The sequence below is a fragment of the Zonotrichia albicollis genome, chromosome 1 (assembly GCF_047830755.1).
Source record: "Zonotrichia albicollis isolate bZonAlb1 chromosome 1, bZonAlb1.hap1, whole genome shotgun sequence".
Lineage (NCBI taxonomy): Eukaryota > Metazoa > Chordata > Aves > Passeriformes > Passerellidae > Zonotrichia > Zonotrichia albicollis.
In genome coordinates, this window is record NC_133819.1 from 103,817,607 (window position 1) to 103,836,151 (window position 18,545).

The 18,545-nt window shown below is 37.2% G+C and overlaps 1 protein-coding gene across 11 annotated transcripts in view; it reads right to left on the bottom strand.

Moving 5' to 3' along the window:
• PTPRM (protein tyrosine phosphatase receptor type M) overlaps nt 1–18,545 on the bottom strand; it is a 443,069-nt gene that overhangs the window by 39,383 nt on the left and 385,141 nt on the right. For all 11 annotated transcript variants that reach the window (XM_074548727.1, XM_074548743.1, XM_074548708.1 and 8 more), the window contains 2 exons: nt 15,554–15,630; nt 12,767–12,803 (listed from right to left, as the gene is read on the bottom strand). In XM_074548727.1, the coding sequence (XP_074404828.1) occupies nt 12,767–12,803; nt 15,554–15,630 (114 nt within the window). The remainder of the gene's footprint in view (nt 1–12,766; nt 12,804–15,553; nt 15,631–18,545) is intronic.

Consider the following 18,545-nt stretch of genomic DNA (forward strand, 5'->3'; position numbering starts at 1 on the left):
AGCTTACTATAGAGAAAAGGTACAGATCCCAGTTGTGCTGACTTAGCCAACCTGCAAGATAAACTGCTGGTTCAGTATTTTTTATAATTCCATGACCACACAGCAGTACAGCTGTTGTTGAATCATCTTTACCTTCCCAAATGAGCTGGTTTCTGGAATGGAAGGTGATTTGAAGATCTGCTCAATTGCTGATAATCCGATTTGTCAGAGGCAGTCTTCACCATGTGCTTGTTGAATACTTATGGTATAGCATGCATTGAACTTTCACTCATGCTTCCAGGAGCTCTTAAGGATTTAATGCCTCTGTGAAGTCCAGAACAAAACTCTGCTAAAACTTCAAAAACTCAGGCAAAGATTATGCATCTTTTCTCTCTCAAAACAGGTGCAGATATTTGTTTTCTATTTTAATATACACACTTAACTTTAAAGGTTTACACAAGAGCATTTTGATAGGCACAGTATGTGTGTTCCTATTATAGGAACAATTTTGATATCTGAGATAAAGCTGAAGTCAAGATATCACTACACTATATGGGCCCACTGCTCATCACTAGCTATCAAAATGCATACAGATCAGTCTCTTGCATTTCTAGGTCTCAAGGAAATGATGATGAAAGAGAATCAGGTCACTTAACCTGTAAGGCTTCTAAATGCTTTAATGAAGTCCTCCGAAGTCTGTTCCAGAAACTAAAAGAGCATTGAGGGTAAAAGGTACCTCAGTGCCATCCACCTGTGCACTTTTCCTGAAGTCTCCTCCAGGCCTGTCACTGTAAGAATTAGCACACTAAAAAGCAACAGACATTTTTACTGCCAGAACCTGGCCACTAATGCTTCGGTGTTTTTTATTAATTGCTAGTTTCTAGTTGTCATACACATTTTAGGCACTAAATAATCTCAATGAAATAAATAAAACCCTTGTAATGAGCAGAAAAAACCCCATGTTTTGGCTTTTTCCCCCTTTATTTAATTTGAATTCATATTTAATTCCAATGTTGAGTGTGATGACATTTGAAAAGCACTTTCTAACTGTAGCCTTACAAATATTAATAATTACATAATATTCAACAGGGCTATATTGTAATTATACAGCTATGCTGGATTTCCTGATAAAATCTTCATTACAAATGTCTCTTTCCTTGGAAAAAATATAAATAAACAAAGTTGTGGATGGCTTACCACTGAGGCTGGTTCCCTATAGGTATGTTAGACTAGCAAGGATGCCTGAGGCTATGGCTACTCTGATCGAAAAATCTTCTGCCTCAGACCTTATTTTAACAATTCTTTCATTGTAGTAGACTCAGAGATTGCACAGAGAGAAGCCAACTGCTTGTAGAGGCAGTAATGGCCTCATACTCAGCTAAGAAAAGATACCAATTTGTAGGTGAAAAATTGTACTAGAACTTAATCCACAAACAAATAGAATTGTTTGTTTTCTCCTAACACTAGGTTGAACTCAGGCTTCAGAACACACCATGCATATCAGATATATCTGAGTTGAAGCCAGTCTGCCAATTCTTCTTTTGGCCTTTTGCAACAATACCACCTTATAATGCTTACCCCCCAAAAAACAGTATGCAGCAACACTGCTCAACAGTAAGTCACCTCAGATATACTCAAATTGGTTAATCAGGACTGAGATGTAAATTTAAAATGTGCTTTTCATTATTTCCTTACTTAGATGGATTGTCAATAAGAAACAGATCTCACTGAATCCTGTTAGCTTGACATTTCTGGAAAATGCTGCTTATACAGCAAGCTGAAATGCTTTATTGGGACAAATCCTGCCTAGTGCAGCTACTGGCAACATAGAGGCTTTCTACTGTATCCTTTGCTCTGGAAAAACACAGCATTCTCTCATTACCAGCCAAAGGACAGCACAGTGAATAGTAATTGGCTGATTTTCAAGCACAAACTGAATCCTACCTGCTTTGAGCCAGCCAGTCAGCCGGCCCTGCTGCCTGCACACGGCTATATGTGAAAATTGGCTTTCAGAAAATGAAATGTTCAAAGTGCTTTCAAGTCCCATTAGCTTTCAACAAGGCTTAGATTACTAAGTGACTGTGGAGTATGTGGAAATTTTATGTATAGCTCCCATGAGACTGACCAGTGCTTTGGCTGGCTTTCTATACCACCTACTCCTATATTTAAGGAGTCAGCACTAGACCTCTTACAGTAAAAAGAATAAGAGAAGATTGACCTGTAAAATCTCCATCTCTTTCGAAAAATAAAAAGAAAACAAAAACATTGTTATTTACAATGTACAGTAGTGGGGAGCCAGAGTCCCACTGTTTTATGAAATAATTCTAGTGTATCACAAATAGCTAAAATAAAAAAACCACCTCCATTTTGAATTCCCAGTTTAATATAGAAATACTTAAAAATATTATCCTTTGAGCAATAATAAAACTGATTACTCCAGAGATTTCTTCCTTTAAAATTGCTCATTTCATAAAACTAGATAATTGGTTTGAAAATGCATATTTTCTAAATGTATGTATATTCACATACACATCAGCTGCTGGCTAGAGCTAGATCATTTCTCTTGTTGGCATTTCCTCTGCTCCTATTCTGCAATGATTCTGGGGCTAGTCAGATGGAGGAATGTGGTATTTATTCTCTGGAATATCACATGGCATTTTCTTTATTGATACAGATCTAACTGGGCTGGAACAGTGCCCATCTCAATGCATTATTTTGTCTGCATTATGGCACTATCTAGAAATGCCAGTCTGGGACTGGAGCTGCATTGAGCAGAAGTGCCTTACATACAAAATGCCCATGAATGCACAAAGGTGTTCATGCCCCTCCCAGTCATAAGAAGCCAAACACACCTTGAAAGACAAGAGAAGTAAGGTAGGCTTTGAAAGACCTGAACAGTCTTGGTAAAACATGACACCTTCTACCATTCTTGAATCATCTTACCCGTTTCCTGCCTCATGTTAGTATTTCCACCATTTTCAGAAACAAATCATTGCTGAACTTATTTTAAAGGCTGCAACCACACTTTATTTGTGCACTCTTGACAGGTGCTATTTAAGACATTTTTATACCACTACAGCTAATGCTGCCAGCTAAGTTTCCATCTAATAAAGTGTTACACACTTATTGATTGACATTTCTCCATGGTTAGATTTCCAATACTAGCTCAGTTTGTTCTATTTGAACAAAATAAAATGAAAATGTCATATGGTTCTCCAAATAATAAATAGAACATTTCCACAACACCTTTTGACTACTCACAGAAGTACTGCAGCAGTAACAGAGGAACTGGCAGCAGCAGAAATTGTCCAGATTTTAACAGTTAGCCTGAGATGAGACAAAGCTGAATGTAATAAAAGCAGTGTACATAGTACTACTGTCCATCTATGCACCCTTATGCCACTCAAGAGAGCTGCTTTTTCTGATCTTAACTGCAGGAAACTAAAAAAAAACAAAAACAAAAAAAAAACCCAAAAAAACAAACCAACATCAAAACAATGTAGTTGTAGTTAAATGTCATTCACCCAGTCTAACTGAAGAACTCTTTCTTTCATATAATTTGCTTTCCCCACAGCAGAGATGTTAAATGGTCTGTTCCTCTCACTAGCATTTTCTCAGCCTGTGTAAATCCATCTTCCAAATTCTGAATTACATGTAGCACTCCTGGGGGTGAGGAATTCCCTAGTGAAGGCTATGTGGGATACCTGAGTAATGCCAGAGCCTTGAATCTTTACCTTGCAGCTTTTAAGACAGCACTGCCAGACAGTGGCTTGCTTGCAGAGAGTGTGCTTCAGGTTTTTCTTCTATGAAACAGGAAAGCTTTGAATAATGTAATTGTACCTAGAGGCCTTGATGTATTCTCCAACAACAGAGTGTACTGGCTACAGAGAAGTCTCACTCATACATGGACCTTCTTTTACTCTATGTACTACAGATATTTTAATTGCTTATAGTCAAGCATGTGAGAAGAATGATGGTGACTCATCTGGGAACCAGAGATACAGGTATGAATACATCAGATGGGACAGCAGGGAGAGGCACTGGCTCTCTGCCCGAGGTCACAGCTCTGGCTGAAGGGTTACTCCAGGTGGCTTGAGATCATGGTTCAAACCTGAGCTGTCTTTGTGAGAGCAGTCCAACAGAAAGTTCCAGTTGCTGAATCAGTGTTTTCCACCAAGAAAGCTGTTTATGTTTCTAATTTGTGCATTCTTCTTAATAAGCATGATTTGCATCATGGAAATATGAATACCTATTAATCACTCATTCTAAATAGCTCATCTGAGCTTGGAAAGACTAACACATACAGATTTTTTTTTGGTAAGAAACATGCTGCATCTAGCATTTTCAAAACAAAAATCTTAAGTAATTGACTTGTTGGACTGGGCTCTTCATATCAACTTGTAATGCAGAATCAATTTTGATGATGGATGAGAAGTTTAAGATCATTTTATCCCCTTCAGTAGAAGGTTCCTTAGGGAATGGACAAAAGAACCTAATTAGTCTTTTCCATTTCTACTTTCTATTTCCATGTTGAGTCAATCATAAGCATCAGATTGTAATAAAATCATCACTATTCTCTAGCTCAAAAATATGAGTTCATTTTGGCTACTTGTTTCTTTTATTTTTCCCCAAGGACCTTATTGTGAAGGAATGTTGCTCATGCCTGTGAATAAGATATTCAGATGCGGTATTTTTTAATCTTGTACTGGGAGTTTAAGTGCATTAACATGAACACTTTACCTAGATGAACAAACAAGATAATTTAGTCTACATTAAAGCATAAGTAAAAATGCTTGGAAAAAACTTCTGTTGCAGTTTATTGTCCTGATACGTATCTCATGAGTGAGATGTATCACTCACAATGTATTTTTATATTTAAGGGTAGAGAACACTGGTACTTTTATTTCTTCCTCACAGAAATAGTCAGTATCTAACAACTATTAGTCAGATCAAGATATGTACAAAAGCCATTAAAAACAGATGTTACTTGATATTTTAAAACAATATTTATATTTTCAATATCAAGATAATTATGATTAAAAATCAAATCAATGTAACCAAAAACTCAGCACTATTATTTGTTGTTATTTTTGGGAACCACCTGGTTATTTTTACCACTTTGAGTAGGAAAGGGCAATGTTAATGTTTTAATTATGTTTTTTCATTATATTTCATGGGAGACTGCAGTATTTGATGTACACTGTGAACAAGGAATACCATTCTAACATGTCAAGTGTATTTGTGCTCAGTAGAGACACAATACATGAACGTGCTTGCAACAGAATGAGATTTAGAAACAGCAGAGGGAATCTCCAGTCTACATCTGAAAATGCAACTGCATGGAAGAACACAGATGGACAGGGAAAGAAATTAATCTAATAAGCCTGTATCTTTTTTTGTTTTCAAAGGCAGTGCTTCAAAATCACCTGGGCAGTCATGTGCATAGGTGGCCACATCAACACAGGGATTTCAGTTGCCACCAAAGGATATAAAAGAGAAAATAACGACAGATTTCAAAGATTTGGATATGGTTACAAGACAAAAAACCAAAAAAAAACCAAAAACAATCAACCAAAAACCACACAAACACAAAAAACCCCAACTCCCCCAAAAAACCGAAACCATCCAAAACCACCAAAAAAACAAAAAAAAAACCCACCCCAGTTTATTTGCTTCTTGATACATTTGTTTCTGAAATACATTTTGCTTTGTAAATTTGCTACACTACTTTTCTTTTAATCTAGGAGATGAGAAGACCAAAAGCCTTCTTCCTCCAGACTGCTGAAGACCATCTGGTGAATAAACGTCACAGATAAAAAGATGCCCTGACTATGTGATTTTTCTGACAAACTGCATTTCTTGGCCTTTTTTCTGCTTTAGCACTAGGCTTCACTGATTACCAGGTGTGTTAACAAGACTCTGTCTAGCACCTCTGGCTGCTAGGTACTCCCCCCACCAAGCCCAATTTATGACTGATTTTTTGTCACAGATGGAAAACTTTTCATGACACATCAGCTTTTCATAGTTTGCCTTCCTCTGAAATACAGACATGCAGGTGAATTTGTACAGCTGATGCTGTATACACCTTCCTTGAACAAAAAAATGGATTCTAGTGAATACTATAGGCAATTAGTAGTCAGAGCAACACTAATAGATGGTCACCTTTATAATGTTCTTTTCTGAAAGTGTTTGGTTCACAAGGACAGTGTGCTCAGCTCTTGAGTTTCAGAAAGATGACAATTTCCCTGTTTGCAGAATATATTTTAAGTTACATATTTTTGAAGAAGAAAAATATACTACTTTTCACACAATCTTCTATTTTCTACATCACAACCAAGAAACATTTTCTTTTGCCTTGTTGCCATATATAGTGCAAGAGTTCTATTGTCATTACATTGCAAGGGTTCCTTATTGCAAGAGTTTCCTACCACCTTGATGTTTCTCACAGGCAGCTCCTCTAGGCACTGACTCTTCCTGCTCTTAATCCTTAATAATTGGCTCAGCTGCAACTCTTTAGGGGGTAAGATTACTTCCTATACTACCTTTATTTACTTATGTCCTATCCCTCTACATGCCTTATTTGCCCCTAATTATTTACTGAAGACTCTCATTTCTCTTACTTCTTTATTCTGATATGCAAAGATCTGCTTTAAATTTTCTAGCCTGATTTTCACAACACAGAATTCAAACCAAGATCTTGTCTTTGAGACAGAGATCCATGTATGCTCTGAAGTCCTTTATGTCTGATTTACTGCACCTCAGTCTGTGGGGGGAAGAGGATAGGAAGAATTGCTTTTTCTTCCTCTGTGGCTTTGACCATGGACTACAGAAAAATCATTTTCTCTAACTTGTTTCACAAGCCACATTGACAAGCAATTGAAAGAACAGCCTGCATGGGATTTCAGAATTTATACTGGCAAATAAACACTAAATAATTATTTATATAATATCTAGAGCTTGTTTGTACTTTCAGAGAACTTCCAAAGCTTTATGAAAGGTGGGCATGTCTTACATGCAAAATGTAGACACACGTGAAAAATTCAAGTGCCTTCACCTAGCAATGAACCTATCAGCAGTTTTCTAACACTGCTCCTATTTCACTTGTCTGTACACAAAGATCCATGGAAATTAAACACTGCAACAAAGCCCAAGCCAACTTTGTATCAGAAGACCATGCTAGCTCTGCATGCCTTCCACCTGAATGGAATGCCTCATTTCCTGCACAAACAAAACTACCCCACAGCTGATTACAACAAAGACACAAAAATACAGAAATCATGAAAATGGTGAAAGACAGCTGCTCTGACAGTTATCACTAAACCCTCCTATTACAAATGAAGAGGCAGAGAGAAACTCTGATATTCTCATGCACCACAAAGTAGTAACTTGTAAAAAGCATTGACTTTGATGGTTACTAGTTTTTAGTATACGCACTGTTTCTTTTTGTCCTCAACACAAGTAAAAGTACAAATTTCTAACAGATACTCAAACATAATAGTAATTATGAGTCTTTGGTGGGTAATGGTAGCAAGTGAGCTAAGGTGAATTTACCACATGGCTTCACAGTATCACCTGTAGATGTCACTTTCACATATAAAGGGTCTATTACCTCTGTACGTATATAGGTAGGGGCAAAAAGTAACTTTTTAGTTTGTCATCACTATTGCAAAACAGCTGAACTTGGTTCTATAAAGCCTCACCTTCCTACAGGGGGGCTGAGAATGGGCTCATATCTCTGACTGAAGACGGATGGCTTCAACCACCTTTCTAATGTTTTGAGGATTAAGAAGTAAAGAAGAGCAGCAAAACCAATTGAATCTTCAAGATTAATACAGGTACATATAATCCAATCATTTAGTATATATATCAGCAAAACAGCCTGGCTGTTTGTAGGCACACATCCTGCAAAAAAATGACAGCATCTATGAAACTGAAAAGTTGTGGGCAACTATTTCGCCTTGCTGTTATTTAATTCTCCCTGAAGTAATTTCACATGTTATTATTCATCTGAAGGCTAAAAAAGTAGAAGAAAAAGTTTCTTTGTCAAGAAAAGTGTGGAGCTTCCACACTGCTGTAGTTGTGACAACTTTTTGCGACATAAAAACAAAAAACATGCCAAAGAAGTTAAGAGCATTGTTATTTAATGCACTATTTCTGCTTCAGATGCCTAAAAGGGAAGTTTCAGTTTGAAAGAAAATGTGTTTTTGTTTCTGAAAACCCTTATTAAAATGTTCACACAGCACACAGAGTTGTGTGTGGAAGAAAGACAAGTATTTTGCAGAAAAGAGAAGGAATATAAAAGGGGTTATTAGAGAGGCAATGTTATGCTGTTGGTAGTGAAGACTGTAAACATTTTCCTTGTAAATATTTATTTTCAAAAGTTTCTAACTTATACCTAAAACGTCCTCCTGACTGAAACTTGGCTTGATGTCTGTCTCCATAATAAGCAATACAGAAAGCAATTTTGCATCTGCTTTACAACTGGATACAGAGGAAAAAAAAAGAGGCTGAAAGGCTACACTGCAACATTGTATCTAAAATTGGTTTATTTTCAAGAGAAACTTTTTACAGTCATTAAGATATGCTCTGAAGTATTTCCACAAAACATCTCAGATCCAGCTGCTCTGCATGCTGCAAAAAGCAGAGACAATATGAACTGTGGGGAGCATTCAAAAGTCTGAGATGCACAAAAGAACATACTTTATATATAAAGACATGCAGCCTGCATGTGAGATATCTGCTGTTTCACATAAGTGACCTGCTTGAAAACCTGCCCTGGTGGAAATGGCCATGAGTAATGCTGTAGAACTGTGCTAACATTCATTTGTCACTCATCCTTTACAGCTGCTGGTACTGTGGAGGAGGAAGCATCCAAAAGCCTTGACAGAGACTCACTAAAAGAAGCTACAACCTAGCTCAGTAAACTACGTGAGCTTCAGGAGACACGGAACAAACAAGTACAAAGCCAATTATTTTTTTCCTGCTCAGTAATCAAGGTGAGACATGCTGGATCAGAAGTCATACAATAGTCAGAATTTCCAGCACTGTGTATAAGAATAAGCACTGTACAGATATTCAACCTAATGCTCTCACTCAAGTATCAAGTTAAAATTCATTGATTACCTAAGTTCTGTAAAAAAGTAACTTTTAGCTGCCAGTAAATTGAGCAGATCATACAAGAGCTCAATATTCTCCTATACAAAGAAGAATTATATCTATGGGAACAAGGGATATATAAAGCAAAATAATGTGTTTTAAATTGCACCAGTCTGCTGGTTCTGCATGACCCAATATGCTGGCTTTTAACGAGGGATTCTTTTTAATCATGGTGACTCAGGTGCAGATCCCATCTGTTGATGCCAATTACAGCAGATCACCAAAAGTCTTTATTAGCTGTATTTAGTCTACCACTCACATTATACTTATCGCATAAAGGAAAATTGATATTAATTTAGTAATTGAAATTGCACACTCTGAATGTATTACTCTTAAAAGCTGAAGCAAAATAATTTTTGATATTTAGTTGAGAAAGCCTACATTAAGAAATTCTTTTCAAAAACATTTCCATCCCTAATTCAAGCTAGCAGCAGGATGTTGTGAATGCCAAGGTGGAAAGCTACCAGTCTGCACGTCAGACTCTGGTTAGTATGGAAGACAGTAACACTTCAATAAACAGGTGATTAGGCAACTCCCAGCTCTGTTAAAAGCAGATTGGTAGTCTATTACAAACTGATTAAATTTGCCACTTCTTCACTTCAAACAATTATATTTGCTCATTAACACTTGATATGTTGAATGCAGCTTAAGAACATAGGAAAATTAAATATCAATCATTCTAACTCCTCAGAGATTTAAAACTGACTCACATAATGATATTTTCCTTCAAAGAACAATAGGCATGTGCACCTGTGAAAGCTGCTGTGGAGGAGAAAAGGGAAGATGAGAAAAGTTATTTAAAGATTGATGAAAAGTAGCTATCAAGGGAATTAAGCATGCAGCTTAACTCTTGTGCTGCACTGATGTGTTCGTACATACCTGATGAAAGTGTGCTGTAAAACAGAGCATGAACATCGCTGGCCACAGTGCAAACTGTGGCACATGACATGCTTGTTACTAAGGCTGACCTGAACCATAAAGTATCCTGGGACCTACAAGGATCATCAAGTCCAACTCCTGGCCCTGCATACATCAGCCCAAGAATCCCAGCGTGTGCCTGAGAGTGTTGCCCAAATGCACCCTGAACTCTGGCAAGCTTGGTGCTGCCACCATTTCCCTGGAATACATGGAGGCATAGACTGATGTGAAACAAATGTGTTTCTTTCATAGTTAACGTTGAGTCCTAAAGGAGTTCTGGAGATTATTCCCAGTTACTTTATCACCTTTGCAAAACACAGAGACTGCATCTTACCGGAAGTGTACTTTGTCAGGAAGCCTGGATACTGGAGAGTAACACTAACTAGTCTTTAAATAACTGCATCTATCAGGATGTGGCAGAGAATCATGAAAAGCAGAAGAGTATTTTTAACCCTGTTGTGATGATGGAAAAGCTCAGATAGAGGAGGGAAAATAAACTTTCTCATGATTCTTCATCAGGCCACAGACAGAACCAGACAGAACATACAAACTTATGAGATCAGTGTTCTTCACTCCTATGAACTAGAGGTACAAACCCACTTTCCAACTGACCTTAAAAGTAACATGTTAAAGATGTAAATCACAAAAAACATCACAGCCAGATAATTTTGAGCTTGCTGTAAATTGCATGCTTATTTTAAAATTAATTTTACATTCTTCAGAGAATCTGTTTTTTACTCATTACACCATGGGAGGAAAGGGGTAGGCATTCTCATGCGCGCTTAGCTGCATCTACAGAGAAGACATTGATGCTACCCACCCCCAAAATTGGCAGCTGCAACTGTCATATATCCTTTGCACCTTGGAAGAAAATTAGTTTCTACTCCTCTTATTCTCTCTCTTGATTAGGTACTTCTCGCACCATATGAGCTAAAAACATGGCAAAGAAACTGTTGGGACTTGCTGGTGGATCTGGTAAACAGACCTTCAGCACATTATTAATATATAATTACATACTTGGTTTTAAGACCTGAAAGTACAAAACTTCAAGGCTGGTATTTGCTATTCAAGTATTATGATGATTGTGATAAAAATGATGAGAAATTACAATAAACATTGTGATAAAACAGTACTTTAGGTGGGGACCTATGAGAAAGATCTTCTGGTTAACTTCCTGATAAAAACTTATTGCAAACGACAAGGTAAAAGCCAACTGTTTATCTTTTTATTTTAGGTTTTTTATTTTAAAAGTGAAAAACAACACCACCATTAGGTAAATGTTAAATAGAACAAACTATTTATTTTTTGAAGAGAAGGGTGTAAAAGTCCCAGATGAATAAATCAAATGCTGCACTTTTGTTCCTGTCTTCCTATCTGGGTGAAACCATGACAGTGGCTTGTCTGTAGAGACTGTGGGCTAAGGAACATGGTGGGTGGGCAGCAGAAGGGGAAGATGAAGCACATTTACATGGCTCATATTGTAAGATCACAAATTCTGAAAGTATAAAACTCTGGTCTAGAAGTGTAATGTTGACACTAGTGAAGTGGTTCTGGAAATAACATCTGTGCCCTGCCCCACTGTCATCTGACATGAAGCAGCATCACATTTCAGACTGTGGAGAGCTGAGGTACAGCAGGGTTTAGATACAAAACCTCCCACTGGTTTAAGTGAGGACTGAAGGCAGCAGCCTGTAGGAAACTTAAGAAACAACTTAAATCACAGCAAGATGCCTTATTTGACATGGTCAACATTTTATTTGCTTTGATAAAAAAAAAACATTAAAAAAGTATGTGAGCTCTAAATCCAACACATGTTAAGATTATTTGGAGCATATTATACTCAGTACTCCAGCTGGGTCCCTTAAAAGGTTGAAATAACATCTCTGGGTGGACCTTAGCTTTCTCAGATCCATGAGCAGATGAGGAAGCTCTGTCACAGACTACCTATTACAAAAAAGATTCCCTCCAATCAGTGGAGGAGCAATCAAATTTTCACACATGCTATTGAAGCATAGGCAGGAGATTGGCATATTGTTCAATATTATGACTAAGCAGTCACAGAAGACTCATTCTTCCCATTTGTTCCAGCTCTGAACTTGACCAAAAAAATAAATAAGGACTGCATCAGAATGCAAAAATTATGTCTTGGAAGACAAGTAGAAATTGAAAATTAATTTGCTTGTTGATAAAAGAAGAGGCTCTTTTCCTAGAGCAAGCATTTAAATGACAGCCTGTAAAACTGTCTCTGTAGAACCCTGTGATGAATCCTCCTGCCAGTGTTTGGATGTCTTTTGCTCCTCTACCAAAAGCTGCTAGCTGAAGAGTTTTGTTTTTCAAGGACGTGGAGCCTAGTTATCATTGAACAGTTAAGAGAACATACATTTTCATGACACTGCTGTCTCCCTGAAGAGGTACAAAACATTTCTACCATGACTCATTTCTTTTTTCATGAGTAATAAAATGATGAGTAACTTCTTTGAAAAAGGATGCATTTAGCTTTTTTACTCAAAACCTGTTTTAACACAAAGGTAAAGGACTGCTCACTTGAAAATTCAGTAATAATTCAGTTTCCTCGCTTCTACATAAGTGATTGAGCCAACTCTACCCTGGATATTGACTGTGGCAAGAATTCATGTTATAGAGAATGAACTGCAATCCAAGTACCAAAACCTCTTAGCCTCACATAACTGGAAGGAAAGGGTGATAAACTTACCTTGTGTAGCAATGTAGTGATTTGGTCTATGATAACCCTAGAATAAATTGAAAGGAAAAAAAAATCAGCAATTTTCACCTTGGCTATGTTCCTATGAGTGAAACTTCATTTAGCATAGTATTCAGTAAATGTCACAACAATAATGTATTACATGCAAAAGATCTTTTCAATTGGGGAAGGGCAAGTGAGAAAGGAAACAAAAGCAAATGCGTTTTCTACAAAATACTTAAATTGCAGCCTTGTACATTAGGGGCCAGAAGTAACATGTTCTTTAGGCCCCTTGTTGGCTCTGCAGAGAACGAGCAGCATGAAATCCTCTCTAGCCCTTGCAGTTAACACCATCAGGTGCTCACAGAATCTGAGATAGTCCTTCACCTACTGCTGTTGGCTGCAAAGCCTATCCCTTTTTAAACAGTAAAAAAATGTCAGATTTGCATTCAGCGTGGGGGAGGCAGGAAGGCATGGTGTTCACTCTAACCATGGCGGTTTGTTTATGTTTTATTTCTCAACAGCATAAAGGACTATAAGTTCTTAGATTAAATTGTTTGGTATGAACATACTTTTCCAAGAAGAACATAATACAACTCTGATGACAAGAGCAGCTTAATCACAAGTTGGCCAAGCAATAAAGACCAATACTCTCTGCATTCTCTGCAACATGGAAAATGTTGCCAAAATTTAATTATAGCATTTTTATAGTATTTGAATTTCTGATGTGATGGGAGTGTCACCAAATGTTTAGATCATGCACCAGTATGCTGATCAATCCAGTTGTAGGAGTGTTAATATTTGAATAATAGTTATGATGCATTGTTAGTTATCAGCAGGAACAACTTAAGGCTGTAGTACACATGCCATTGCACTTTCTTTGTGAAAGAGCAAGGGGAAATGCAGTCATAGAAAGTGGGAAGGAATCAAAACAACTGAAGATACTTAACATATTACAGAAAGAACAACATGAGTTACAGAATTGATTTCTTTACACGACACTGAAGCAAAATTTGGAAGTCTGTGAATCGAAAGTGTTCACAGAGCTACAGAGTGAGTTTTTTTCCTGCAATGTGTTACCTAACCCTCAGTGCCTGGGATCAAACACTTCCATATCCCAGTGAAAAAAAGCATGGGAAGAAATACATCAGAACCATTGTGTCTGTGATGGTGCCATTCACTATTAACGTGTTATACTGACAGCACGACAACTGCAGTAATAACTGCATGCAAGAGCAAAATTAAAGCTGCCTCTGTACTAGAAAAAACAGTGTTTCTAGCAGAAACCTGACTAGCAAATTATAAACAAACATGCTGTGTTTTCTGGCAGAATAGTCTTTGGAGGATGCCTGCAGTCCTCCAAGCTTTGCAAATGAAGCCATCTGCTGAGGCTAGAAAGGGTCACATTCTCTCCATCCTTTTGTACTCCATAAACAACAAAAAAAAAGTTCCTATGCAGATATCTCTCAGCATTTTATATGAAACTGTATAATCCAAATCTTTATTTCTCATATCTCATAACATTTTACAGTAAGATCCAAATCTGACACAGGAACATACTACCAGCCTAAAATGAGAACAATCCTGAATGGTGGAGAAAATGTGAAAGTGAATTCAGATCTAAGTTCCCAATGTGAACTCTCTCCTTCCTTTCATGACAGATTACTCCCTTCAGAAATTAGTGTGGTGTCTAACTAAATATATTTAGTGCCTTCACTACTTGGTGACTGTGCTATTCTTTCAAACAGCAAGGGACTGAGCAGAAATCTTAGCTTAGTCTAATGATTCTTGAATGTGCTTATAAACATCAGTAACAAGAGACATCTTCAGAAAGCTCCCTCAGACTTCATATTGTTACAACTGAAGTACCTACTTTTCTTGTATAGCTCTAGTTCCTCCACATTCTGAGAAAAAATGCCTGATACATTCCTGTTTCATACTAGTAATTAAATCTGAACTGCAAAATCTGACACTATTAAAAAAAAAAAAAAAACACCAAACCTGCTGAACAAGAAATCTTGAGCAGGCACAATTTCCTAAGAAGCAGCAATTGTTTTACTTAGCCTAACATCCAGCACTCCATGTAAACAGAAAAATTACTAACTTTGCTATCTATAGACTTGTGGCTTTAGATAAATAATATTGGCCTTTAAATGATTTTCAATTCTACTTTTGAGCTCATTCTTTCAACCAGAAACACCTTGTCTCTTAAAGAATTTATTTTAATGTAAAACATTAAGTTAACATGATGCAGAATGAACAAAGAAGCCACTTTCAATAATTAAACAGCCTACATATTTAATGAAATGTCTTGCTTGCATTAGAAATACTGGTTAACAGCTGCAGAATATACTTTGAAGGCGACTTAAAAGTGCAGAGATGACAAGAGACTGCAAATCTCTGCATTAGGCATTACGGAGTTTTGTCACATTAATATGCAAACAGCTTTCTTTTAAATGTGGAATGATGCCAAGCTGTTGACAGAAAGTGAAAATAACATTTTGCTAGCCCATATAAGCACCAGCAGGCAAAGTAGCCATACAGTGTTCCTGGCAAGGTTTCAGTCTAGTGGCAGTTGGAGGAAATGACTCATTTCATTCACTGACTGACAAACCTTTGAGGCTTTTCTCTTCCTTTAGTGCACACCTAGCTTCCACAGGCAGCACCCTCCAGTGCTGAACAATGTTAGCAGCTGTTATTAGCTGTGGTATCCATTACAAATTGTGAATAATGTGAGAATAATAAGAGTTCCCTCTTTGAACACAACATTAGGCTTGTTGACTACATCAGGATACGCACATCGATATAATTCCCATTGATGTAATCGGAACTTGTTTCTCCTTCAATAGGCTGCAATCTCACTCGAGAATGATCATCTGAAAAGGGAACAATGGACAGGAAAAAGAAGTAATTAAAGACATATCCAGTAACACAGGCCTAATCAAAATATTCCTTTATAGTCAAACTAAAACCTTAGAAATTGCAAGTTCATGTTTATTTTGTTGGACATTAAAAGTGTATCTACATCTAATTCTCATTTCAGTCATTCACAGGCTTTCCAAATCCCCTCTGGTTTTCAGTATGAGTTTCTTAAATCTTATAATGTGAAACCCATTACAATTATCACTTTTGCCTTGACCCCCTGCTTTTGTCAACAAAATAACATTAAGTTGTCAAATGTTTATTCATTTGGAAATGCTTCTGCCAGTACTGAGGAGGAGCTGAAGTCATTCAACACAAGTTTTTGAAGTCATTCAAGTTTTTGAACTCGTTATCTTTTCAGTAAGAGAAAAGCAAAACACAGTAATAGCAAAACCCAAGCAGTAAGACAATGGCTTTGTCACTGAATTGTGCTCCACTGCGGTCATCTGTAGCTATCCAGGGCTGTGAAAACACTTCCAACTTCATTTTCTAAATTCCAATCCGAAACATCATGGCATGAATTAATCTTATAACAGCTGCCTCTTCTTCTCTATGATATAGGAATTGCTAGAGGCTAGTTTCCACTCTGCACAAGAGTATCTGTAGGCTGGCAGGGCTCCTTCTTCTCGGAGACTTTGTAAGCTCCTCTTAAAACACAATTTGAGGGTAGGATCTCAAGGATAGAGAGATGGTAAGCAGCCACTTTATTGCTGCCTTGTTTATGAGGTACTCTTGCTAATTAGATACCTGTGTATTATTGTTTTGCTGCCTGCCTGCTGAGCTAATATTACTTGCAGCTGATGTTAACCCTTCATGAGGGTCGTTATTTTGCTGTAAATGTAAATAATCATTAAAACACCCAAACCTGCCACCTGTGTTCTGAACAGCTAGTTCTGAAGCTTTAAAATTCCTAAAAGGTAGCAAATAAATGAAATAAACTAAGTGGCTTAAAACCCCAACTTCATTATAAGTAGCATAATTTCAGCCCACATTATGGTGGAGGAAGACCAGGGCAAGTGCTTCTTAAAATAGCATTGTTTTAGAATTGCAAGTCAAGATAGAAACTGGTCGAGGTGAATTCCTCCCCCCTTCCTCCTATGCTCCAAGTCTTAGGAAACAGAGATCTCAGAGCCTCATTTAATTCCCTGGGACTCCCTTGGGTGAGAGAAAGGGCGTGCTACAACCCCAAACACCGTAAATCAGAATGAATTAAAATTCCATCTCCAGGTTCCACACAGGTCTTACATTGCTATTTTCTTGGAATTATTTCATTCAATAGTCTTCAAGAATGAGGTTTTCAAACATGCTGGAATATGTGAATCAGTTATGTTAATCAGGTCAGCATTTTCAGCCTTTTTATTCACTTTTCCAAGAATAAAAACTTATGGAGCTGTGACTTTCCATCACATAACCCCTGCATGTCTGACTCTACCAAGCTATGCTTATCCAAGTGCTTTGCTATTCTATGCTTAATTAAGCTATTTATCAGTTTCCTCAGAACAGCGGTTTGGCTCACAGGATCTTGATCCTAAAAATCCATCTTACTTAAGAAAGATACTAAGAAACTTTCTAAGCTCCAGCCATGCCTGCTGCTTTTACAGTTTTGGGACTTGATCCAACTTCTGCTAAATTCAGCAGACTCAGAAGTCAAGCTTGCTTGGACTCATGGTGTATCTTCATCTATATTTTCATGATTTTGTTCCTTTACAGGCATTCTCACCAGGACAGCTCAGGCTAGTAAAAATCTACACTTTTGCATTTCTTGATTACAGAGGGCAAGGTTCAGCTGTCTAAGCACAAAACATCTCATGGCACTTTATACACCAGGATACACTGCCTAGCTTTCAGCTGCCACTCTGGAATAACACGTCTCTCATATTTACTGTGCTGCATTCGCTGGTCTTTCAGATGTCCCAGGCCATGTGAAATGGCATCACATGTCTATACTTAGGTAACTGAAACCCCTATCTGATCACTTGCCTAGAAATGACCTCCATATTGGACAAAACAAGCTTAGGTTTTCCTCCAAGAAACATCTTTAAAATGTAAAGTCATGTCATTTGACTGATTTATACAATTGTATAATATGCAGTTTCTTTACATTTCAATTATTTTGTTACTTTTCTTGCAATAACTCTTGCTTTGGTTAAGCAAAATAAAAAAGTTATTTTATACCTATGTCTTCATATCATCTCTTCCCCATTTTGCTTCTCATATGAATTTTTTTAGTACTGCATTCTCAGCTAGGTTTCTAGGAATTCTAGAGGTAATGGACTGTCCAATACCCATTTATTTGCAGTGGAACTGGAGTAACTCCCTTTTTTTTATTGCTTTGAGAACTCAAGTTAACTCCTTACTGCATGGCAACACTTGTTAAATTGAAAAAAAACCTTATGTCAACACAAAGAAATGTTACTGTGTCTGGGCTGTGCTTCTGTCAAGCAGATTTAAAACTAAGAGGTACAACAAGCCATATTCTTCAATACGTGTGTTGGTTCTTAAATAGTCTCTAGATTAACTGTCTATATTTTTAAGGTATTTTTTTCCTTTATACTTCAGCTGCTCTTGACAGATTATGCAGCTTTTAAATACTCTCTTTTCCATCTCATTGTTATTTTGATACCCTTCGATTAGGAGACCTAATTTAACTTTCCACTGACCACTTAAGGTTTTAAAATTATGTATCTTAGGATAAATTTGTCTTTGTGGAATATGGTAATAGATAACAAATATAAGCATTTTATTCTCTCTCGCCTCATGTTACCTACAACATGGATATGCCAGCCTGCAGACTGTGATCTCTAACAAGCCCCTTGAGCACCTGCTTGATTAGCATGCCCAGCCAATGACCCTTTCTTGGATGTGCACT